General features: G+C 43.9%; 2 protein-coding genes and 1 long non-coding RNA gene across 6 annotated transcripts in view; 2 read left to right on the plus strand and 1 right to left on the minus strand.

Moving 5' to 3' along the window:
• Positions 1–824: 824 nt before the first annotated feature.
• On the minus strand, positions 825–8634 carry hdx (highly divergent homeobox). Of its 2 annotated transcripts, XM_085289048.1 has the most exons (11): positions 8475–8634; positions 5794–5955; positions 5527–5673; positions 4102–5259; positions 3967–4023; positions 3713–3859; positions 2870–3068; positions 2701–2780; positions 1661–1753; positions 1374–1496; positions 825–1291 (listed from the first exon to the last, which is right to left on the minus strand). In XM_085289048.1, the coding sequence occupies exons 2-11, from the start codon at positions 5857–5859 to the stop codon at positions 1031–1033; spliced, it is 2331 nt and encodes a 776-aa protein (XP_085145174.1). In that variant the 5' UTR covers positions 5860–5955; positions 8475–8634; the 3' UTR covers positions 825–1030. The 2 variants fall into 2 exon arrangements, with proteins under 2 accessions (XP_085145174.1, XP_085145182.1); XM_085289056.1 differs by lacking the exon at positions 8475–8634 and having other exon boundaries at positions 5794–8143.
• On the plus strand, positions 7539–9602 carry LOC146581976 (uncharacterized). The gene is made up of 2 exons (XR_014894152.1): positions 7539–8211; positions 8601–9602. It is a non-coding gene; the product is annotated as an uncharacterized LOC146581976 (long non-coding RNA).
• A 641-nt stretch (positions 9603–10243) lies between these two features.
• Positions 10244–20132, plus strand: part of LOC146581977 (connector enhancer of kinase suppressor of ras 2) — a 67308-nt gene continuing 57419 nt past the window's right edge. For all 3 annotated transcript variants that reach the window (XR_014894156.1, XM_085289083.1, XM_085289076.1), the window contains exon 1: positions 10244–10725. Coding sequence is in view for 2 of the 3 variants with exons in the window: in XM_085289083.1 (XP_085145209.1) it covers positions 10662–10725 (64 nt within the window). In the remaining variant the exon portion in view is untranslated. The remainder of the gene's footprint in view (positions 10726–20132) is intronic.

Raw genomic sequence — 20132 nt, forward strand, 5'->3', positions numbered from 1 at the left:
TTGTCTATTTGATTTGGCACACGCATTTCTTCAGTCTAAACAATACAGCTTAATTATTTAAATATATATTCGTGTACATATTTGGCCATTAATACTTCCTTGTACAAGTCAAGATACAGTAGGTCAAAACTTACGTGCCAATCTGTTAATAAATACCAGTATTCGCAATAAGACTAACTGTATTTTAACAATCAAACCTGAGGAAGCACTTGGCGACAGTGGTAAGGAAAATCTCCATTTTAACAGGAAGAAATATCTGGCAGAACCAGGCTCAACCCAACTCTGAGCAGCCTGCAACTATTACAGCAGTGTAACTAAGGAAGGGTTTGAGGTCACCTGATTCAACCATCACTATAAGCTTAATCAAAAAAATAAAGTTTTAAGCCTAATCTTGAAATTAGAGAGGATGTCTGTGTCCCGATTCCAAACTGGGAGTTACGTCCACAGAAAATGGGCCTGAAAGCTGAAGCTCCCATTCTACTTTTAAATACCCTAGAAACCAGTAGTAAGCCAAAAGCCTGAGAGCAAAGTGCTCTACTGGGGTGAGATAAGATGAAGATAGATGGGGCCTGATTATTCAAGCCTGTATGCTTGGAGTCCCCGTCAGTACTTTCACTGCAGCATTCTGGATGCACTGAAGTTGATTAACTGAACTCATACTGATGGCGCTCCAGTAGCAGTGTGTGTGTATGCAGCTGCGATCATTGCAGTTACAAGTTTGTTAATGTTTTTAAGAAGTTGTATTTTTACAGCTTAAATTCCTACATAATTTCCTACTCATACTCAGTAATACATGAGAAAAACAAAACACGAGACAAAGTTAAGTTAGAGGTCATTTATTGTTCTCTCAAGGCGAATGATATGCAGTAAAAAAGCCCAACAGTCATAAGTGAAGCGTCAATCCACAGGCACTGGGCGTGGAGTGTGACTTTTCCAAGAGTGTTTTTGTAATTGTTAGACACTACAGTCTCTATAGTTTGAAATAAGCCTCTTTTTGGAGTGAGGAAACATCTCTATAAGTGTGTCTGTGTCACTCTGGTTCTGCTTCTGCTTCCTGCATTTGCTCCTCTGATGCAGAGGGCTCGGCAACATCAGTATCATCTTTGATCATGGTGACCAGCGGGACTTCGTTTGCCTGGGCCAGCTGAGGGTCTCTGAAGCTCGCGCAGGCTGCCTGGGGGTTACTGTGGTTGGAGGATTCATCTGCTGACTCAGCAGGAGACTGGGCTCCTCTGTCCACGGTCATGTCCCATTCCTGGTCTGAAGGCTGAGGTAGACTGGCCATGAGTTCCTAAACATGCACGGCACAACTCAGCTTAGACACTGATAATAAGCTTTTCTCATTTAACATATAAACAAGACTGCGAACATACCTGCTGCCTCTCCAGGTCATTGTTCCTCACAGCACTGAGCAGGCTTTTTGTGAAGCTTGCAAGATCCTGGTACTTTTGTTTTTGGTTCTCTAGCTCATTCTCCAAGAACTGGACTTCCTCATGCTGAAACAGAAGGATCCAAACAAGGCAAAGAATCCATTCAGAATTTAAAATAATGCTAATTCAGGTTACAGCACATTTACCATCGTGCATTTTATCTTTGCCGCTTTTACAGCACCGTGAGCAATGCTTTGTGAATGTGTCACAGTCTGTGTGGGTGTTTTCACCTTGAACTCCAGCAGGTTCTGCATTTGCTCAAGGTCCGAAGCCACTAATTCATCCTCATCGGCTTCCTCGTCCTCATCGATCACTTCGATCTTCTGTTAAAAAACACAGACATCAAATCACTTTAAACTCTGGAAACGAGCAAAGAAAAATGATTTCCAACAGTTTCGGTGATAATTATACCCTTATACACATTACATGAAGCCTCTCCTCAATTAAGTAAACAATACATCACCATCATCCTCGTCAATAAATAATCCAGAGAATGAGAATGAAAAGGCTTTTACAATTATTTAAAACTAATTCATTTAAAACCTAATAACCCAACAGTCATCTTAATCAGTGCTCTAGAACTATTATTTAGAAAAATGAGCTGAGGCAGAGAAAAATAAATACAATTATTGGCTACATGGTGACCCTTTAATCACAACAAGCTAAGATAAAAAAAATGTGCCTGCGATTGGTCAAGAAATGTATTCGTAAGCATTGTATTTGTCACTAGGTTGCTTTTGATTTTATACACTGCTACATTTCTCCTGGGTACTAATTAAAATCCTCTAAAGCTTAATGTATGAACATAATATTAGCTCTACTATAATGTTGAAAAGTCCCCTTTGAAAAAAGGCTGACTAAGCACATTGCACATTGTGATGTAAGTTTGCGAGTCACCGGGTGGCAACCTTGAAGACTCAGAAAAATGTAGCCACTGCTATGTGCAGTTCCTTTAATGGAGACCTGAGGCTGTTTCTAAAAGTGAGTTGACATCCACAGACTTGCATGTTAAGATCTCCAACATTTTTAAAGCTTGTACTGAAACACATTATAAGGAGTTAGCGGTTTAGTCTTTCTGGTAAACAGACTGCACTCCAAGCATCCCCTTTAATACTGCAGTGAATTATAGTTGCTGTCAACCAAACTAGCTTCAGTTTTAGCAGACAACTCTCAGCCTAATTGCTAAACTCATATCATTACATGTTAATATGAATTCTACAAATCACAAAAGCTAATGAGGCTCTAATATAAAGAAGAACTCATAAAGTACCACATTATTGGCCATTGGAGCAGCATTGGACAGATCGTTTCCATCCTCTCCATCCCTGTGTTGTGAATCGATGGTGCCATCTAGGTTTGAGATAGATACTGCGTAAATGCCGGGATGCACGGTTTGTACACAGGATGTGTTAATGTGCGGACGGCATCAGCGGCCTCACCCTCAGACAGGCACACAGAGCCGCCATCGTTCATGTCATCTCCGATTTCAGGGGTTCTGAGGCGCTCCTCGTTAGGGCTGAGGGACACTGGCGATTGGTTTCCTGGCGATGAGGTTGTGAATACAGCAGGCCCACCTTTGGGTGGAGGGATTTCAATACCCATCAGACGGTACTTCCTCCGTCTGTTACTGATCCATGTCTGTAAATCATGTGAGAACAAATGGGAGACCGGGATAAGTATCAGCAGGTGTCCGGTATATTTCCATACCCGGATTTTCTATGAGTGCGCTTATTAAACAAATGGACTGCCTCTTTGATCTGTAACAAGATTCTCTAACACTGATTCATCCAATCACCAAAGTCAGAAGGCAAGGTCAGATGGTGAACTGCACCAGTTGCAGCAAGGAAATTATTTTGCAGTGATCTGAAGATAGTCCTAATTTACTGTAACTCTGAAGGCAAAAGTTTTATTCCTTGCAATAAATATCCTTGTAAGTGAGATGGCACAGGGTCATGTGTGTGTGTCAGGACTTAGAGACTATATTTAGTCTACCAGCATTCCTGCTGTGGCCCTGATATATAACAGCATGACTTTTACACAACATTGTGCAAGTAAGTTAGAAAGCCTGACCCAGAAAAGTTGTTCTTTTCTCCTTTCTAACAGCCCTCAAGAGCTCAGACAAGTTAAATAGTCCTGTTTCCACTAAATGTCATAAATAAGTGAACAACTGAAGACCCAAAGCTTTACCATTTGTTTTGTAGCGTATGCAATGCCATGTCTCTTTTTTGATTCTTCCAAACCTAGAATACATTAAGCTATTTCTTTCTTGTTGAGTTGGCTACCTTGACTATTTCAGTGTCTACATTGAGTTGGTTTGCTGCAGCGCTGATCTTCTCCCTGCACACTGAGCCCAGGCTGGTCATGCCTCGGTCCCAGTAGCGCTTTAGCTGGATAAGATCCCCATCACTGAACTGGGTCCGATCCTGCAGCTGAAAACACAAACACCTGTCTGACTACATGTCTCGCATCTATAATTGTATTACTTATTTCCAGCATGCTACATGCGTGCATAAATGTGGTGCTTTAGAGCACTTACTGTTCTCTTTCTGGAGTTGCTAATAACCCAGGGGGCAGCAGATACACCAACTGCAGTCTGCACACAAAGACACGCAGGTTAAATCTGTCAACTCACTTAAAGGGACGAATGTACCAGCAATAAAACCGCTCCTACTTGTGAGCTGGATTCCCCTGTAAGTGAGGTCTGTGCTGTGAGGGAGTAGCTGCCCTGAAGCAATGCGGGTCTGGAGCTCGTCATCGGAGGTGTGTGGTTTCCTCGCACGACAGACACTTCGGCCCCGATTGGGCTGGCTGACGTCTGCTCCCTGTGGATGTGTGTTTGAGCGGCCATATTTGCCAACTCTTCTTCCCTTTGCCACTCATCTTCTTCATCTCCAGTTTCCATGGCAATGGAGAAGTTATGACTGGTGTCCAGAGGTGCTGACCTGTGGGTTTCCTGGCTTTTACGAGCTGATTTTGGTCCGGGTCTGAGGCGGTCCCTGTCGCCCTTTTCTGACAAGGTGAAAACCTGCTGAATACGAGGTGTGTGATCAGAGGAGGGGCCGGCGTTGTGAACTGGCAAGGAGACCCGAGTTTTCTGCGGAGCAGGCGGCTGAGGTTGTGGGTTGGAGTGAGGTCTGGGCTGAAGCTGAGTCTGGGATTGTGAGGAAGAGGACCAAGGGCGAATTTGCGCTGTACCGTATTGTCTAGTCCAGCTGTGAGGTACTACCCCTGCTCCTGCGCTTACCCCCCCCTCCCCAAGGGATAAAGCGCCTTTTCTGACTGCAGTGTAGACTAAAGGCCCTGAGGCAGAAGTGAGGGATGGGAGATTCTGAGAAAGTGACACTAACTTGGAGTGGACGGGTGAGGAGGAGGAGGAACTGTTCCTGATCTGCAGCACCTGGTTCATCAGAGATGAGGATGTGTGCGCAGAGAGGTCAGAGTCTGACTGAGGCGGTGGGGCCGCGGCTCTCGGTCGGGACTGAGGGCCAGGGTTCAGAGAGTAGATCCCTGTTAGTATTACATCATTGTTGTTGTTGCTTCCACTGCTTAGGGGTGAGGAAGATGAGGGCGGGGAAGGTGTCGACGACACAGAAGGGAAGGACGAGGATGGAGGGAGAAGGTGCACGCGGTTCTGGATGCTCCGCGCTGCAGTCATGTCAGCAGGAAGCAGCGCTCCTACTGCTAGGCTGTGATTGGACAAAGCACCTCCGGCCAATGTGTGATTGGAGAGCATTCCCCCAGCTAGTCCATGACTAGATAAGGAATGAGACACCCCTCCATTCTGGGGAACCTTGGAGGCGAGCTTACGCCTTTTGTTGCCAACCCATGTCTGCAGGGAGAGAGCAATCAGCTCAGTAACATCACTTAAAAAAGCATTCTGCAAAACATTAGGGGAACTAATTCTGCTAAGTGAGGGCAATAACTCATGACTCTACACTAGATGAAGAGCTCGCATAGTATAGATCTGACTCACTGCCTTGATTACCTGCTGCGGCATTACATGAACATTCCTTAATAAAAACGAAACAGAGCATAAATCATAGCAAAGGGTTCCCTACTGCTCGTTCACACGCACAAGCACATTTTATGGGCCTACCCGGACAACACTGAAGTCCAATTTGGCCTCCTGAGCACACTGCAGTATTAGCTGGAAGCAAGACTTGCTCTGATTGGTCATCCCATTCTCATAGTAACGTTCCAGGATCCTCTGCTGCTCAGCCGTAAATACTGACCGCAGGTTCATCTTAGGGGAAAAGGAAAGATAATTACTACTACTAAGTCCCAGCTCGCGGAAATTTTAATTATTTAATTATGGAATTTTCTTTCTTTGGCTAAAACCAACAGAAACTCTTGATGTACTCACCGTCTGCAGGCCACGCCTTTGTGGCCACGCATCCATTCTACTGCTGGAGGGGAACGGGGCAGCCATGCAGATCAAAGCGAAACCTCCGTATTTCTACATTTGCACTATTTTGTTTGTGCCCATTTTGTCTCAGTGTACCCGACGTGCCGCTGGGTAGTGTGGCTGAGGAGAAAGCAAAGCAGACAACACCTTCTTGCAAAGTGTAAACAAAGAGTATAAATAGTAAAAGAAAAGGAAAAAAAAACATTACTCCATTTAGCAGTGTGGATTGACAAAAAAAGCCCCAGAAATGAAATCACTTTTATCACACACACCTATATACGTAACAAAAAAGTCTTGAGCCACCACTCGTTTCTTTATATTTTGCTCGGAAAATAGGAAATAAGTGCAGTGATTAACTGAAACACATATGGTTCACCTTATATAACTATATAAATACAGTATATAAGGCAAAGACAGAGGTACAGCTTTAAAGCCAATACTTGGTGCAACCACCTTCATTATTCAGCACAGCCTGGACTCCCTGAGCCAAACTTTCTTGTCATTTCTTCAGGTAGTCTTAAGGAATAGTTTTCCAGGCTTCCTGAAGGGCATTCAAACCTATTCTTTGCTTGTTGGCTGCTTTTTGTTCTGTTCTGTCAAGACCATCCCACAGTGCTCTAATAATGTTGAGGTCTGGGCTCTGGGGAGGACAATCCATGACTGATAGTGTTTTTCTATCCAGGTATGCTTTTATCGCATTGGCAGTTTGTTTTGGGATCATTGCCATACTGAAAAATGAAGCTGTTGACAGTCAGACAGCTTCCATGCATGACAACACCACCAACTGAAATGCAGCACCAAACCATGACAGAGCCTCCATTGTATTTTACAGATGGCTATAAATCCTCGCTGTCATACCTCTCTCTCATAACTGAACCAGAAATTTCAAATTTGGATTTGGCACTCCATCAGACCTGTTGCCACTGATTTTCAGTCCAGTTCTTGCTCTCCCTCTTTCTCCTTGTTTTCCTTCCTTACCTACGACTGAGACCATTTCTAATGAGGCTTCTCTGAACAACAGATGATTCAGCTGAAGGTCAGATGCATTTCACAGGTCCTGTGTTAGGCTTTTTCATCATTTTTTTCAACCTCTACTTGTCCAATTTCCTCACATTTGTTTTTGTTTTTTGGATACACTGCACACCACACCAAGATATGCCAAGTTGTCAACTAACCTCTCGTTAGCAATCACCTGTCAAACTCTGTTATGTTTGGGATTTTTTTGTGAATTAAATTAAAGAAATAACAACAAATTATGTGATTCTGCAACAGACTGCTAGTAACAAATAACATTTTAACAATTTAAAAACAGTTCTTTGCTAAATTGTTATGTGTAGATATGAAACCGGTTCATCCATTGAGTTAAGAGCCTTTTTTATGCTTGAATGAGTCATAGTCAAGTGGTTTAAACAACCAAACAAACAAACAAAAACAGCATCTCTCTGAAAATGCTCAGGTGCACCAACTGGATTGGAAAAGAGTGAAAAAAATAAACAATTTCAAAAGAAAAACATTGAAAATCTTGCAGAACTATTTCTCGGATAACTGCAAAATTAAAAGACAGTCTGGCTCCTTGAAAGCAGAATGCAAAGGAAAGAGGGCACAGGGCATAAAAGTTATAATAGTCCAGTACTATAATAGCATAACAGTACTCAGTCATTTGAGCAGCTGCGTAATTTTAGTGCAGTTAAAATACTCAAAATACTAATCAAAACAAGTACTTGTTTTGTCAAATGAAAACCACTAAGAGTACTTTAATAAATCCAAAATTCATAATTACATACTTATAAATGATAACGTTATGCCTGACTTTTGGCAAAAACAAAACAAATGGTCCTGTTGAAACTCCTGGTAATTGTTAGAGCCATTCAGCCTTCAATTTAATTGTACACACCGTCATGAGTAATGAAGTGGCACACAGGTAACCTTGTCCATTTGTTACAAACTGATTTATTAACATGGCTGAGTTAAATGTGAGACTTTTAAATGTGTGCAAGTTTCGTAGCAGTGCTGTCCTGCGTTAGGACGGGGTCGTGAGGAAGAAAACAGCGGTAGCCAAATTAGCGTAAAAAAAACCCACGCGGACTTTCACAGAGCTGGGAAAACAAAGGCGAACAAGTTTTAAAGCAGAGCTGGGAAATGTTTTGTTTGAAACAAAAGTCACATACGGGAATGTTGTGCGACCAATAAGCAGGCGGCAGGTTTATTTTGAAAGGCTGACTGCGCATGGCTACAGTCAATATGGAAACATTAAGGAGAGAATTAGCAAACAAATTGTGGGCACGTCAGGAAACGGCGGATTCCGGCGCGGATTTACCGCACGGGAGGCTCGTGCCATAACTTTACGGTCGAAAACCCGCACAGTAAACTGACCGGGTAAGAACCGCTTTGTCACAATGGCAACACAGACAGCCTACGTTAGCTTGCAGGCCCGAGCGGCCATGTCTGAGCCAGCCAACGTTAGCTAGCATTAGCATAGCTCTCCCAATGGATAGCTGCAGCTAAACTTTTCCTTCAAATCTGTGATTTCCCGACCGCGGCAGGATCATTCTCACTGACCCTGGCTTCGAGCGGATGCCAGGCTACAAAGCGTTCTGGGGTACCCTGAAGCAAAAAGGAAAAATCACGTCCCTACATACCATTTTTGATGTTAAAATCAGACGAACGCTCAAATTCAGCAGATTTCTTCACCAGTCCCCTTTGCTAGACAATGAAATCAGAACGTCCGATCATCAATTCTAATCATGATTGTGACGTATTTGCAGACAGGAGCCAATGGGAGCTCGAGATCATCGCTGTCACGTTCGGAACAGGCTGAAAACTGAGCACCGTAGTCCCGCCCACCATTGACTTTGTTCACAGGACTGCTGGAAGGAGGAGGTCACAGACATGGAAGCAGTGGAAAGTTTGGGTGGGGAATGCCTCGTTTTCTCTTCACCTGGATATCTCTTACTTAAACTGCCCTCTACAGCACTGCACAAGGAGGAACTGTTTCACTACAGGCTGCAAAAAAATAACACAACAACCCCCCCACGCACACTTTGTTTGATTGCAGATGTGTTTAGAGTTCTGGCTAAGGTCTTCATGAGTTATTATACGTTTCGCTGAATATTAGAATTTGCTTTTGGAGATGTAAAATCTACACTTATAAAACTTTAAGATGGTGTAAATATGCACATATGTTTTCATTATATGAATTTGTTATGATAATGAAGATACAAAACATATATATGTGAACTGAATTACTGTTTATAGTAATAAAGTTTAAGCACCTCATCTAACATAAGTTTGGATGCACTCTCAGCAAGGTCCACAACGTAGCTGATTTTCAGTACCTGTTACAGCCAAGGAGTTTATAGGTAACACTAACAATCAACACGGAGACTCGGTGCTATAAAAAAATAGGTGCTGATTTCTATTCAATTACCATTTTTGGACATAAACGAATCACAGCAGCAGTCACCTCAAGGTGCTTTTATTGTAAGATACCTCTATAATAGAGATTTTTCTGTATGAGAAACTGATATTTGATGTTTGTTTTACTTTGAATCTATGACAATGAAACAAAGACTTGCCTGTCAATTGCAAATATTATAAAACAATAATTGAATCTCGTTTTAATTTAGATGACTTCTAGAGTCATTATTAATATAAACTGCCACTAAGAAGGGTCACGTAAGCACTTTGTACTGTTGCTAATTTTTTTTTAATTCTGCCGAATTAATTAATTAATTCTCTCAATAAAGATGTCTCTCATTCCTAAACGATGACCTGAAACGGTATCTATCGTGAGTGGAAGTTGGTGGTGTGGATGTGTGTGGAAGCGGGCGCTGCTGTAATCCATGACGTCACCTGGTTCCCAGGTACGCAGCAGGGGGCGCTGTTCCTCCCAGCTAGGGTCCACACAGCGAGCAGCAACGCCTGACAAAGTTGATGCTGATTTCCTCACAGACTGAACTTTAAAAAAAGGAGGAGGAGAAGAAGAAAAATCTTACACCTGCTTGCCATGTGATGCGGCACGAGCTGCTGACGCGCAGACGTGGTATTGCAAAGCAGCGCTGACGAATTCTTTCTTTGCTGGGAAGAAAAAAAAACATAATTAATGATCATTTCTGAAAATTTCCACAAGTGCCCTACTTATACCGTCTCTTGTATTCAGTAGAACCTACTGCATTTCATATATTATTTATCAGGGTGTTGCTGCTACATAGTCTGCTGTTTATTTACTGTTTGCATTACCCCAACCCCCAGACACCCCTCCCACATTGTGTATATGTACATGTGTATGTAAGGCAAGGAGGGAGGGAGACCGAGAGAGATCCTCCCTATATGGTGTGCGTTGCACCATTCCCTGGTCTGTATTATGAGTGGTGGCCCTAGTGATGCTGCAGCGAGGCGGGCTGGAGGGGGAAAAAAGAGGAGAGGAGAAGGAAGGGAGGGGAGGGGTCGCTCCATCCCCTGTGCGCCCACCGAATCCACTTCTCACAGAGCGCGGGGCTGCTGGCTGGCGGGAAGGCACGAGAAAGAGAGCGAGAGAGTGAGAGAGCGAGGGAACGAGAGGAGGGAGGGAGAGGGAGAAGCGAAGAGAGAAGAGGAGAAAAGCGTGTGTGTGCGTGTCCGTGTGTGCGCGTGTGGATTGCACCACCGCATCCAGTTCACCGTTTTCTGCAGGCGGCCATGCTCCGATGGAGAGAATAAACCCGACCACGTCTGGTTTCCCCTCAGATTTAGCCACTCCGCTCCGTGTTTCCAGATGTGACTGACAAGTCGTTTTATGTCGCCCGCATTGAGCTGTGCGCCGTTCATCTCGGATAGACTGTGACACCATGGCTTTGGTTATGGAACCTATAAGTAAATGGACACCAAAGCAGGTGCTGGACTGGATGAAAGGTAATGTTGGATACCCCACCACCATCACCCCCATCCCCCTTTTCTCTTTCTTTTTTTCTCCCTGTTGCACCATGCTCTAACGTTTTCATGCTGCTTGTGGTTAGACCGACGATAACGATAATGATGATGAGGATGGTGATGATGATGGTGGTGGTGATGAGTAGCAGAGGGCCACGCTCTGTGCATGTGTGTTCTCCTTGTCCAAACCTGTACCCTGCGCCAGACCACTCGGAGACTGATTAAAGTCACTAAAGTGGACCGAAATGCGTTCGAGCATGGATTCCCCCCCCCCCCATTAAGAAGCGGGGACTTCAGGCTTCTGTCATCTGGCTTGCTTGAGAGCGCATCTCCTGCAAGCCCAGCCATATATGGCAGCGGCGGCGGCATCTCTCTCATCAATGAATGCTGAAGATATGTCATCTCCGCTCACTGGCACATGCCCTTATCAAACCCATGTCACCTCTCGCCGTGCATGTGTGCGCGTGCCAACCGTGCGTGTGTGATTAATGTAGTTAGCTGCATGCACCCCCCCCCCCGCCCCCGCCCCCTCCAGTGGCTCACGCCAGCCCGTTTCAGCACCGTGGACAGCGCAATGCCGCCTGCCATATAAGGCAAACGCAGCGATCACACTCGCTTTTTTTTTTTTTTTTTTTTGCTTTTTTCCCCCTGCTGCTCGCTTTGCTGGCACGAGTTAAGTCCCTTCAAAGCGACAGTATGAATGAGTAATCCCTAATCGTGCGTGTGTGTGTGTGTGTGTGTGTGTGTGTGTGTGTGTGTGTGTGTGTGTGTGTGTGTGTGTGTGTGTGTGTGTGTTTGGTGGCGGTGGTAGGTGGTGTTCTCACACACATGGTCATCTACAGAAGCTGTGAGAGAAACTGTGGTAGGCCTATTGACAGACAATAGAAATGGAAAGGGAGGGTGTCCGCAACCCCTTACTTAAGAGGATGACTTAATCGCTCCTTGTTTGATGACTCAGACTGTTACAGGAGTGTAACAGATACTTTGCGAGTGTGTGTTTGAATTATATATGCAGTGGCCAGGTTTGGTATTTAATGTAGAGATGTGCTCGATCCCCAAGTCCCTGTGTGGCTTTTTGGGACCACTACTTTCCTCGTGTGACGGCCAAGCGGTGATCTCTTGGGTTGGAGAGTCAAGGTATAGCCAACACACCATCTGAGTACGCGGAAAGGGATTATTTTGGGATGCGTTACATTAAAGTGATTACGACGTTGTTCCAGGTTTTTATGCTCCCCTCTACCTCTACCTCTCTCTTTCTCCTCGGCCTCAGCCAGTGGAGCTCCAGCTTCATGCTCTGATCCGTGGAGTGCTCATTCGGCACTGCATATTAAGAGAGGCTGAGCGGATTTCTTTTAATGTTTTTGTTTGTTTGTTTGTTTTATGTGAGATTACATGGGGGCAGGCCAAATCGTGAATAGATATCGCAACTTGGAGAACAGAAACAGAACACAAAATAAAAAGAAACATTTGCTCACAAGATGTCGAGAAGCAAGTGATCAGAGCTTTTACCCCCTTTTACAGAGCCAGTGCCAACAAAAAAGTGATGTCCACCTTATTTGCAGTTTCTCCAGTGTAAACAAACCCTCTCTCCACATGTAGCCCAGGTTCCATTTGATCAGCAAGAAAAAAACCCTGAAAAACAGAACATAACTGTTGAGCTGGTGGGTCTAATTTCCACTGTCATGTTGTGATCGTCATTAAGCCATCGCATCCCACTGCAGTTTAAAAGCTCTCAGTGTGGAAAAGAAAAAAACGAGGAAAGAAACTCAGTGCCACGATTCAAATCCACCTGCTCGATAATGAGTACAAATGATCGTGCTTCACGATTTTTCACGTTTTGTTACATGCAAATCCTAGACGTCTTAAAGCACTGTTTATAAAAAAACAACAACTTTATGTTCAGTGAAGGACAAGCAAAGAAATATGTCCACATTTGCATCCAACCCTTTGAAGGAGAACTGTTTCATCTTGGTCACATAAAACAAGCCACATCCCGGCCTCTTTCACATGAAGCTCGGAGGCTCGTTTTCATAGATGTTTGCCAGCATCTCACAGTGTCATCCCTGTTCTTGTGAAGCTCCTTCCCCCTTGTTTTTTTCCCCTGCAGGGATTTATAACAGACCAGTGGAAGGCATCTTATTTTCGCGTGAACAAAGTAAAATGTGAAAAGCTAGTGCTAATCTGTCCGTTTATGTAGGTTCCAATTTGGCCTCTTTGCTGGGGAGCACCCCGTCTCTCTCACGCCGATCTAAGTACTCTTGTACCATTTTAGCAGAGCAGTGACTCTGAGACCTTCTCTTAAGAAGAAGTACTTCAGCAACCCCCCCCCCCCCCTTTGCTTTTGCAAACACTTAGCAAACACGTGGGTGCCGACAACAAACATTAAGATAAACTGATATTTTCCCCGCATGAAGAAGCCAAAATTATCTCCCTTTTTCATGGTGTAAATGCTGTGCCTGTAAAATGTGTTTACTGTCATTTGATGAAAGAGAGAAATAACAAACACATTCAAACATGTTATGAACCAGTGCAAGAATCGTGCAAAAGTCTGAAAACTATTGAAAGAAAAGTCAGTAAAAAAAAAGAAAAAAAAAGAATAATATCCATGACTTCGAATATTTTGTCAGCTGTGTGAGTGTGCAAAAAGCAGCCAGAAGCTGTAGCTCTTGGAACAAAATGAGCCATTTAAGTGATCCGTGAGCGTGGGTGATGATTTGGGCATCAATCAGCGGATACCCGTCTACATTTTTGGGAATCCATCCCTTACCAGCACAACAACAACCACACAAGCTCTGCTCTTCTGTGTGGGACGGTGTCTTCTTCTTTTCCTTTTCCTCCACAGCCCTTTCCTTTTATATGAACGGAAACACGATATTCTGCAGCCCCAGCCAGAAAACCTGACACAGCTATAGCAGACCATACTGTATCTCCCGCTGCTGTAGAAGGACTACTCCAGCGGCAGAACACTGGCGAGCCTCACAGAAAGATGACTCATCAGCATTTGTTTTGATTTTAAACACCCACACCGGAGGACTTTCCTCTATGTATGTGCGCGTGTGAGCGCATGATGCATCTCCAAGGGTGTGTGCAGACGCAGTGGATGCGTTAAGCGTGGCGCGCTCCAATCTGGGCTTGTTTCTGAGTCCTCTTTCAGCCACACGGTATCGGCAGCTTGCTGATGCATACATTGACAGGAAAATGAATGAATAAGGCAGCTCACTTTTCCTGCAGTAATCCCTCTTACCTCTCCGCGTGCGCTAATGTATTGGAACGATCTCGATGTAAATGGTGGGGTGTCACATTTGATTCAGCGCGAGGCTGCTTTGGGTGACTATAGACTGTAGTCTGTGTTCAGATGGAGGGAAGATTCCAGCTCACTAATGTGTAGTAGTGTGATCTTATTAAAGAGCTCCTCTCAATGTTATGTGGTAGATTAAGTCTCCTGGAGTGTTAAGGACCATGTTTAGCATCATTCCATACTGTGCCTTCTGATTGCGTCTCCCGCTGGTATGGTAAGGAAGTCTGTGTTGCAGAACACTTCCCCCCGGCTCTGACTGTGTGCTTGTCGTAGTTTCAGCTGCATTAAAGATTGAAGAGTGTGCCTTATTATGGGGCGGGGGGGGGGGGGGGGGGGACACACGCGAAAACTCCTCGTGTCCTCTATTATTCACAAAAGAAATGCTGAGGTGAAAGCGTCACGTATGGGCACCGATGCTGCGAAGCATAGGATAGGATAGATAGATATGCGCGCACGCTGACACGGGCATGGATACAAAAACTCTGGAGCAGCAGCTTTAAAGTGGGGCATCCGTAGTCATGGAAACCAGATCTGATCATGTTGGGAGTCACGGCACATGTCATAAGATGGGGAAGCAGCAACACGCACACGCAGATGCCCAGCGCACATCCAGACTCGTGTAGACCCATGCCGCATATTCACATGTTTCCCCTCCGCCTGCTTCATTGCCTCGAGTTAGGGACAGATAGAGAGAAGAGACCGCGGGGACATGAATTCAGAGATCGGGAGGCCCAAAGCGAAATGAAAGAAAGGCTGAGGAGCCTAAGATGGGGGAGGAAATGAGGGTGCGTGAAAAGGGAATGCTGGGCATGATGGCGAAAGGGAGAAGCGGTTTCAGAGCGGGGTGTAGAATAGGGGATGCAGTGGGCATCATATCAAAGCACCCGGTCTATCCGGCTGCTCGGACAGAGGGGCCTGTGTGTGTGTGTGTGTGTGTGTGTGTGTGTGTGTGTGTGTGTTCACATGTCCGTTACTGGATTGTTTTTGCACCTGTTGTTCCGGGGCTGCCGTTTTACGGCCAAACATGTTAGGATCAAATGAAGTTTTTCAACCCAGGGCCAAAGACTTCAGATGAGGTCTTATAATATACAAACGGGATCACTTGAAATATCTAATTAAGCCAGCAAATGTGCACTATAAAATCCTTTATGGTGCACACTAACAGCTTGCTGTGAAGCTACATTCAGTTTTCTTCATTCTTTGCGCAAAAACCATTTGATTGCTGTTAATGCCTGTGAGGTAAAAAAAAATATAGTATATATAGTATAAAGTTGTAGGTTTCTTTGGCAATCACAGACTCATTGGAATATAAATGCTTGAATCCAATAATTTAGAAAGCCAGCCAGGATGCTGTTGTAATGTAACAGGCTAGAGCAGATATGTCAAACTCATTTCACATCATGTGCCATACACCAATGAAAGTACATAAACTTGTTCAGTTACAGAAAATGCTCTGGTAGTTTATTGCTCAGACTGTCCCGTAATGGTAAATTTTGAATATAAAGTTTTCATTAACTGAGAGAAAATATCCTTGTACTTTGGTGTAGTATGACTGGGAATAGAGGTGGAGGTCTTTATCTGTAGGAAAAGCTGTAAAACCTGTTAAAATACAGTTAAAAGTTCGATCTCTAATTCACATCTTCTAAAGCTGTCTGGTGGACTGGATTGGAGTCTATGATCATAAAGTTAGAAAGTATCCGGGCACTAAAATAAATGTCAAACAGCGACTCTTATTTTAGCTCTGTTTTGTTCTCCACCAGCTTCTTGGTAGCAGCTAAATGGCTCGTTCCCCTGCTCTCGCTGCTAACTGTGTGGCCGTGTAGAGTTAGATTTTTAACATACACCTTTTTAATCAGCTCAAAATTATTACCTGCTATGATTGCCTCCCCCAAGCACCCCGATGTCCTTTGCAGACAGTAAATTAATCCAGATTTTATGTAAAGTTGCAGCTCAAATGTAAATGGGTTAGAACAGAGACAGTTGGGGCTCGTGAGGTAAAACTAAAGCTTATGTTAACATATTATCAGTCTTTCTATTCCAGCCTTACTGTAGTCACTTCACATTCTCTCAGGTAGGTCAGATCCTCAGAGTAAAGCGCTGCCCGTGAACTCCTCGCAGTTTTCTGGTTGACCCTGTTCTGTGAGATTGCCTCTTGGCACCTCCCTGCAAGCTGGATCTCAGAGAAGATGCCGTGGTGCACTTGAAGTGTACAGGGGAGCTAAAATGCCACAGTCATAAGAATATTCTGGCATGATGTGATGAATATTTCACAGTAGGAATATTTTTAGTGAGAGCTGTGTCTTTTCCTTGCGCTCGCCGATGCACTTACTCCGGCTCGGATCTCACAGTTGGAGGGTAAGGCAACAGGACAGGAGTCTTTGGTGCTTGTCACCACTCTTAGCCCAGGCCACAAACTGACTCAAACATTGTCTCAAAGAAGGACGAAGGTTTGACTGATTTCAGCTGACATTAACAGCCAGGCAGTGGAGCCTGTTTTCCGCAAGTTGTTGGTTTTTTTCCAATTTGAGGCAAACTCAACTCTAAGAACAAGAACTCTTCAACAAGCTTTCAGCCATAGTGGAAGGCATGTACAGGCTACTGTGTTAGTATTTGTGTGCTTAATGTGTGTGCGCGATCCTTAGCTTAGTATCAGTGCAAGGTCTTGAGGGGAAGCAACTGCTGATCGCTCACTTCTGCTCGGAGGCCTATCTCTCCCTTTGGTTGCCTGGCAACCCTTGTGTTTCTGAACGGGAGGGGTTTATTTTGCCCAGGAAAGAGGAAAAGATTGGAGGGAACCGCATGAAATGTGGATGAAGCTGTCAACATGAGATGCTTGCTCAAGGCTTAGCACTCTGGGATTCAGGGATGGTCAGGATCAAGGGATCCCTTAGTGCAGGGGTGGGCAATTCCAGGCCCCGAGGGCCGGTGTCCTGCAGGTTTTAGATCTCACCTTTGGTCAACACACCTGAATCACATGATTAGTGTGTTACCAGGCCTCTGGAGAACTTCAGGACATGTTGAGGAGCTAATTTAGCCATTTAAATCAGCTGTGTTGGTTCAAAAACACATCTAAAACCTGCAGGGACACCGGCCCTCGAGGCCTGGAGTTGCCCACCGCTGCCTTAGTGTTTCCTATAGGGATCTATTTAACGCACAAACAACACAGGGCCTTTGACTTGAGGTTATAAAAACATAACTGCGCTTGCTACATTCATATTTTAAAAACAATAGACAAATGTGTCAATCAGTTAATCTCACAGTAATTTTAAGAATAAAAATTAAAACTATTCAGAACCTACAGTCATATTACTAAAATCTATATCTCTCCCTGTCGGACTGCATATTCTCTTCCAGCTGAATGTTTTGAGTACTGCACGTCTAAAAGAGAGAAAAGAGAAAATGGCCTTGCAGGCAACACAGCATAAAAAAAAACAAGTACAGAGAAAAATATTTACACAAGCTGCCAAGCAGACACCTTTTGAAGCAGTGTCTGCTGATAATGGTAATATACTCAAACATAACAGAAAATTAGCATTTTGAGTGACCGCTGGAACCTGTCTTAATTAGCCCTGAGATCTTGGGTTTGGTCTTCTCTTTGCTATTGATGTCTGTGCCGTGTCATCACGCCAAGAATTAAAAAGTCTTTGGAGAAAAAGCTGTGGATGCTTATGAGTCTGGGAAAGGATTTTAAAAAAATCTCAGAAGTATTTGAAATAATTACACTTTAAAGAAAGTCGTTTGAAGCAACTGCGAATTTGGGAGCGGCCAAGGAGCGACCCTTTTAATGCAAATTTCACCACAGGATGTGCAGCTTGCTCTCCTGACTCCTGTGTCAATGTGAAGGTTAGCAGTTGGGTCAGGAACCAAACCCATATTTTGCATATTGTTGTGAACAAACAGGCAAAGAGCAGGCATCTGTATGTGCTTTGTAAAGGCAAATCAAAGATGGTTGGCCTCTTTAACAGTAGATGTGTTTGGCAGGATTTTTTAGGATAACAGTTTTAAAAACATGGACAAATCCACCAAAGAATGGCTCAAAAACAAAAAATGGACGCTATTAAATGATAAAGAGGACAATAGAATCCTGCTGAAATGTTGTCGGGGGATTTAATCCAGGCAACATATCCAAGAAAACCCTGCTGGAACTGACAGCAATCAGCAATTTGTGCTGAAAAGTGGATAAAGATTTTAGCAAGACCATGACAGAGAGCAGTGGATTAAATAAAAGACGCCATAGAGGTGCTGATTTTCTGCTCTGAAGAATGCCACACCTCAGGGTTTTAATGGTTACAAAGAGTCCAGTACTAGTAATATACATGAATAGCATACATGCAAAACTACTGTAATACTACCAATATTTCCTGTCTTGTAGTTCAGTAATAATTCATTTTAAAAAAAAAACCTTCTAAGTCTGATCATCCAGAAGTGAGAAGCGCTGCTCAGACTCTAGTTCACAACCTTTCACGGGAGAATTTATGCTGTTGTGAATACTCGGGATGTCATTTTATGTCAGGCTGCAGGCAGTAGCCTTGATTTGAAAAGAAAAAAATACTATCGATCAAAACTGTCTGAGAAGTCAGACTGTTGACAGTTGACACATTTCTGTTACCAGATGTCATCTGAGGTGCAGAAATCAGAGACGTTACGAGCGATGCTGAGACTCAGCAACTACAGTTCCTGAACTGTGTCGGGCAAATAAACAACAGTTACTGGAAAGACACTGAGTGGCCTGAGCCCACTGGAGAATAATTACAAATAAGCTATGATAAAACATCTTATTCCTTAGAATATTTCCCAGAGGGTACGAGAACAAGCTTATGACTATGAAAGACATTTCACATTCAAAATTGCTTTTTGTGTATTTCGGTTGGGCTTGTTTGTCCTGCACAGGAGAGTGAGGTCAGTTTTCATATTTTCTGAACACTGCAAACTGTCTGAGGATGCAGTGACTGCATCTCACACACTCGCTGTGGCGCAGTTGTGTCATCTGAGTATACAACATTTTAATATCATTAACGATGTGGTGAGGTTATGGTGCTGAGAAAGCTCGTCTCTTATAGCGCTTGTTCGTGGCAGCGTTTGTGCGCCATGTGCTATTTCCAGCTGGCACATGAACTCGGCAGATGAACCCGGATCAGCTGTTTGTCCTCTAGGGGGGGAAAGCATTCTGGCTCATCTGATTGGCTAGCAGCTGTGTGTCACTCTGTGGATGTATGCGTGCGTTTTAATGCATATGCGAGTGCGAGCGTGTGTAAGTGCATATATTTGAAAAAAAAAAAATCTCCTTACAATGTGTGTGCATAATCTCTTTGCATCTAAATGTGTGTGTGTTGCAGAGGTGGGAAATACTATAGCTATGGTATAGTAGGTGGTTTTCCCCAGGAGGCGCTCTTAGTCAGCCTGGACCTCTGATTCTTCATTCATCACATCTCCATATAATTTACAGTACTGTGATTATAATCCTTATGCACTTCAAGCACAATGAGTTGGCTTTAAAAAAATTTATTTATCGATTAGTCCAGAATAAAAAAACAAATCTAATCAAAAATTGATTTACGCAATTATTCCATTAGGTTGAGAGTTTTTTGGGATACTTGGCAGGGAGAGTGTCCAAGCGTCTTGTGTGGATTTAGGCTGTCTCGGTGTCTTCTCCTTCTTCGTGTAATCCCAGACAGAGATAATCTTAAGTGCCTAAAACTCTTTCTTCCACCCTCAAACGATCTTAAACGTGCAATGAAGATATTACACTGTCACCAGAAATCTCATTCGCGTCGTGATGGAATAAGCTATAAAGGGGCCCGATTGCATCACGTGGTCCCTATTAAAATGTGTTTCCCTTGCGCCGGAAGGAGAAATGGGGAAGGACAAGGGCACGGAGGGAGTGGCAGAAAAAGAGAGGTATTAGTTGGAGAGGAAGGCTCACCTTTCTTGTGGACATAAAGACTTCCATCTGTGAGATAGCCAGCACAGTTTTTTCTTCCCTCGCCTCTCACAGTGAGGGTCAGGAGTAAAATATTCAGGCACCCTATTTATTAGCTGCAGGCTGTCTTTCTGCTTTATCTCCATGTTCTCTACTTCTAAAGCTGGCGGC

This window comes from Mchenga conophoros, linkage group LG2 (assembly GCF_057382185.1).
Source record: "Mchenga conophoros isolate Kocher_MC1m ecotype Shallow Benthic linkage group LG2, M_conophoros_male_GT1.1, whole genome shotgun sequence".
Classification (NCBI taxonomy): Eukaryota; Metazoa; Chordata; class Actinopteri; order Cichliformes; family Cichlidae; genus Mchenga; species Mchenga conophoros.

Bases quoted from the DNA above. Each gene is read 5' to 3' on its own strand.
- hdx (XM_085289048.1), bottom strand. From the start codon at position 5,859: ATGGCTGCCCCGTTCCCCTCCAGCAGTAGAATGGATGCGTGGCCACAA. The intron at 5,674-5,793 runs GTGAGTACATCA...TTTTCCCCTAAG, and splicing joins AAAGGCGTGGCCTGCAGACG to ATGAACCTGCGGTCAGTATT. The intron at 2,781-2,869 runs GTGAGGCCGCTG...TCTCAAACCTAG, and splicing joins CTCTGTGTGCCTGTCTGAGG to ATGGCACCATCGATTCACAA.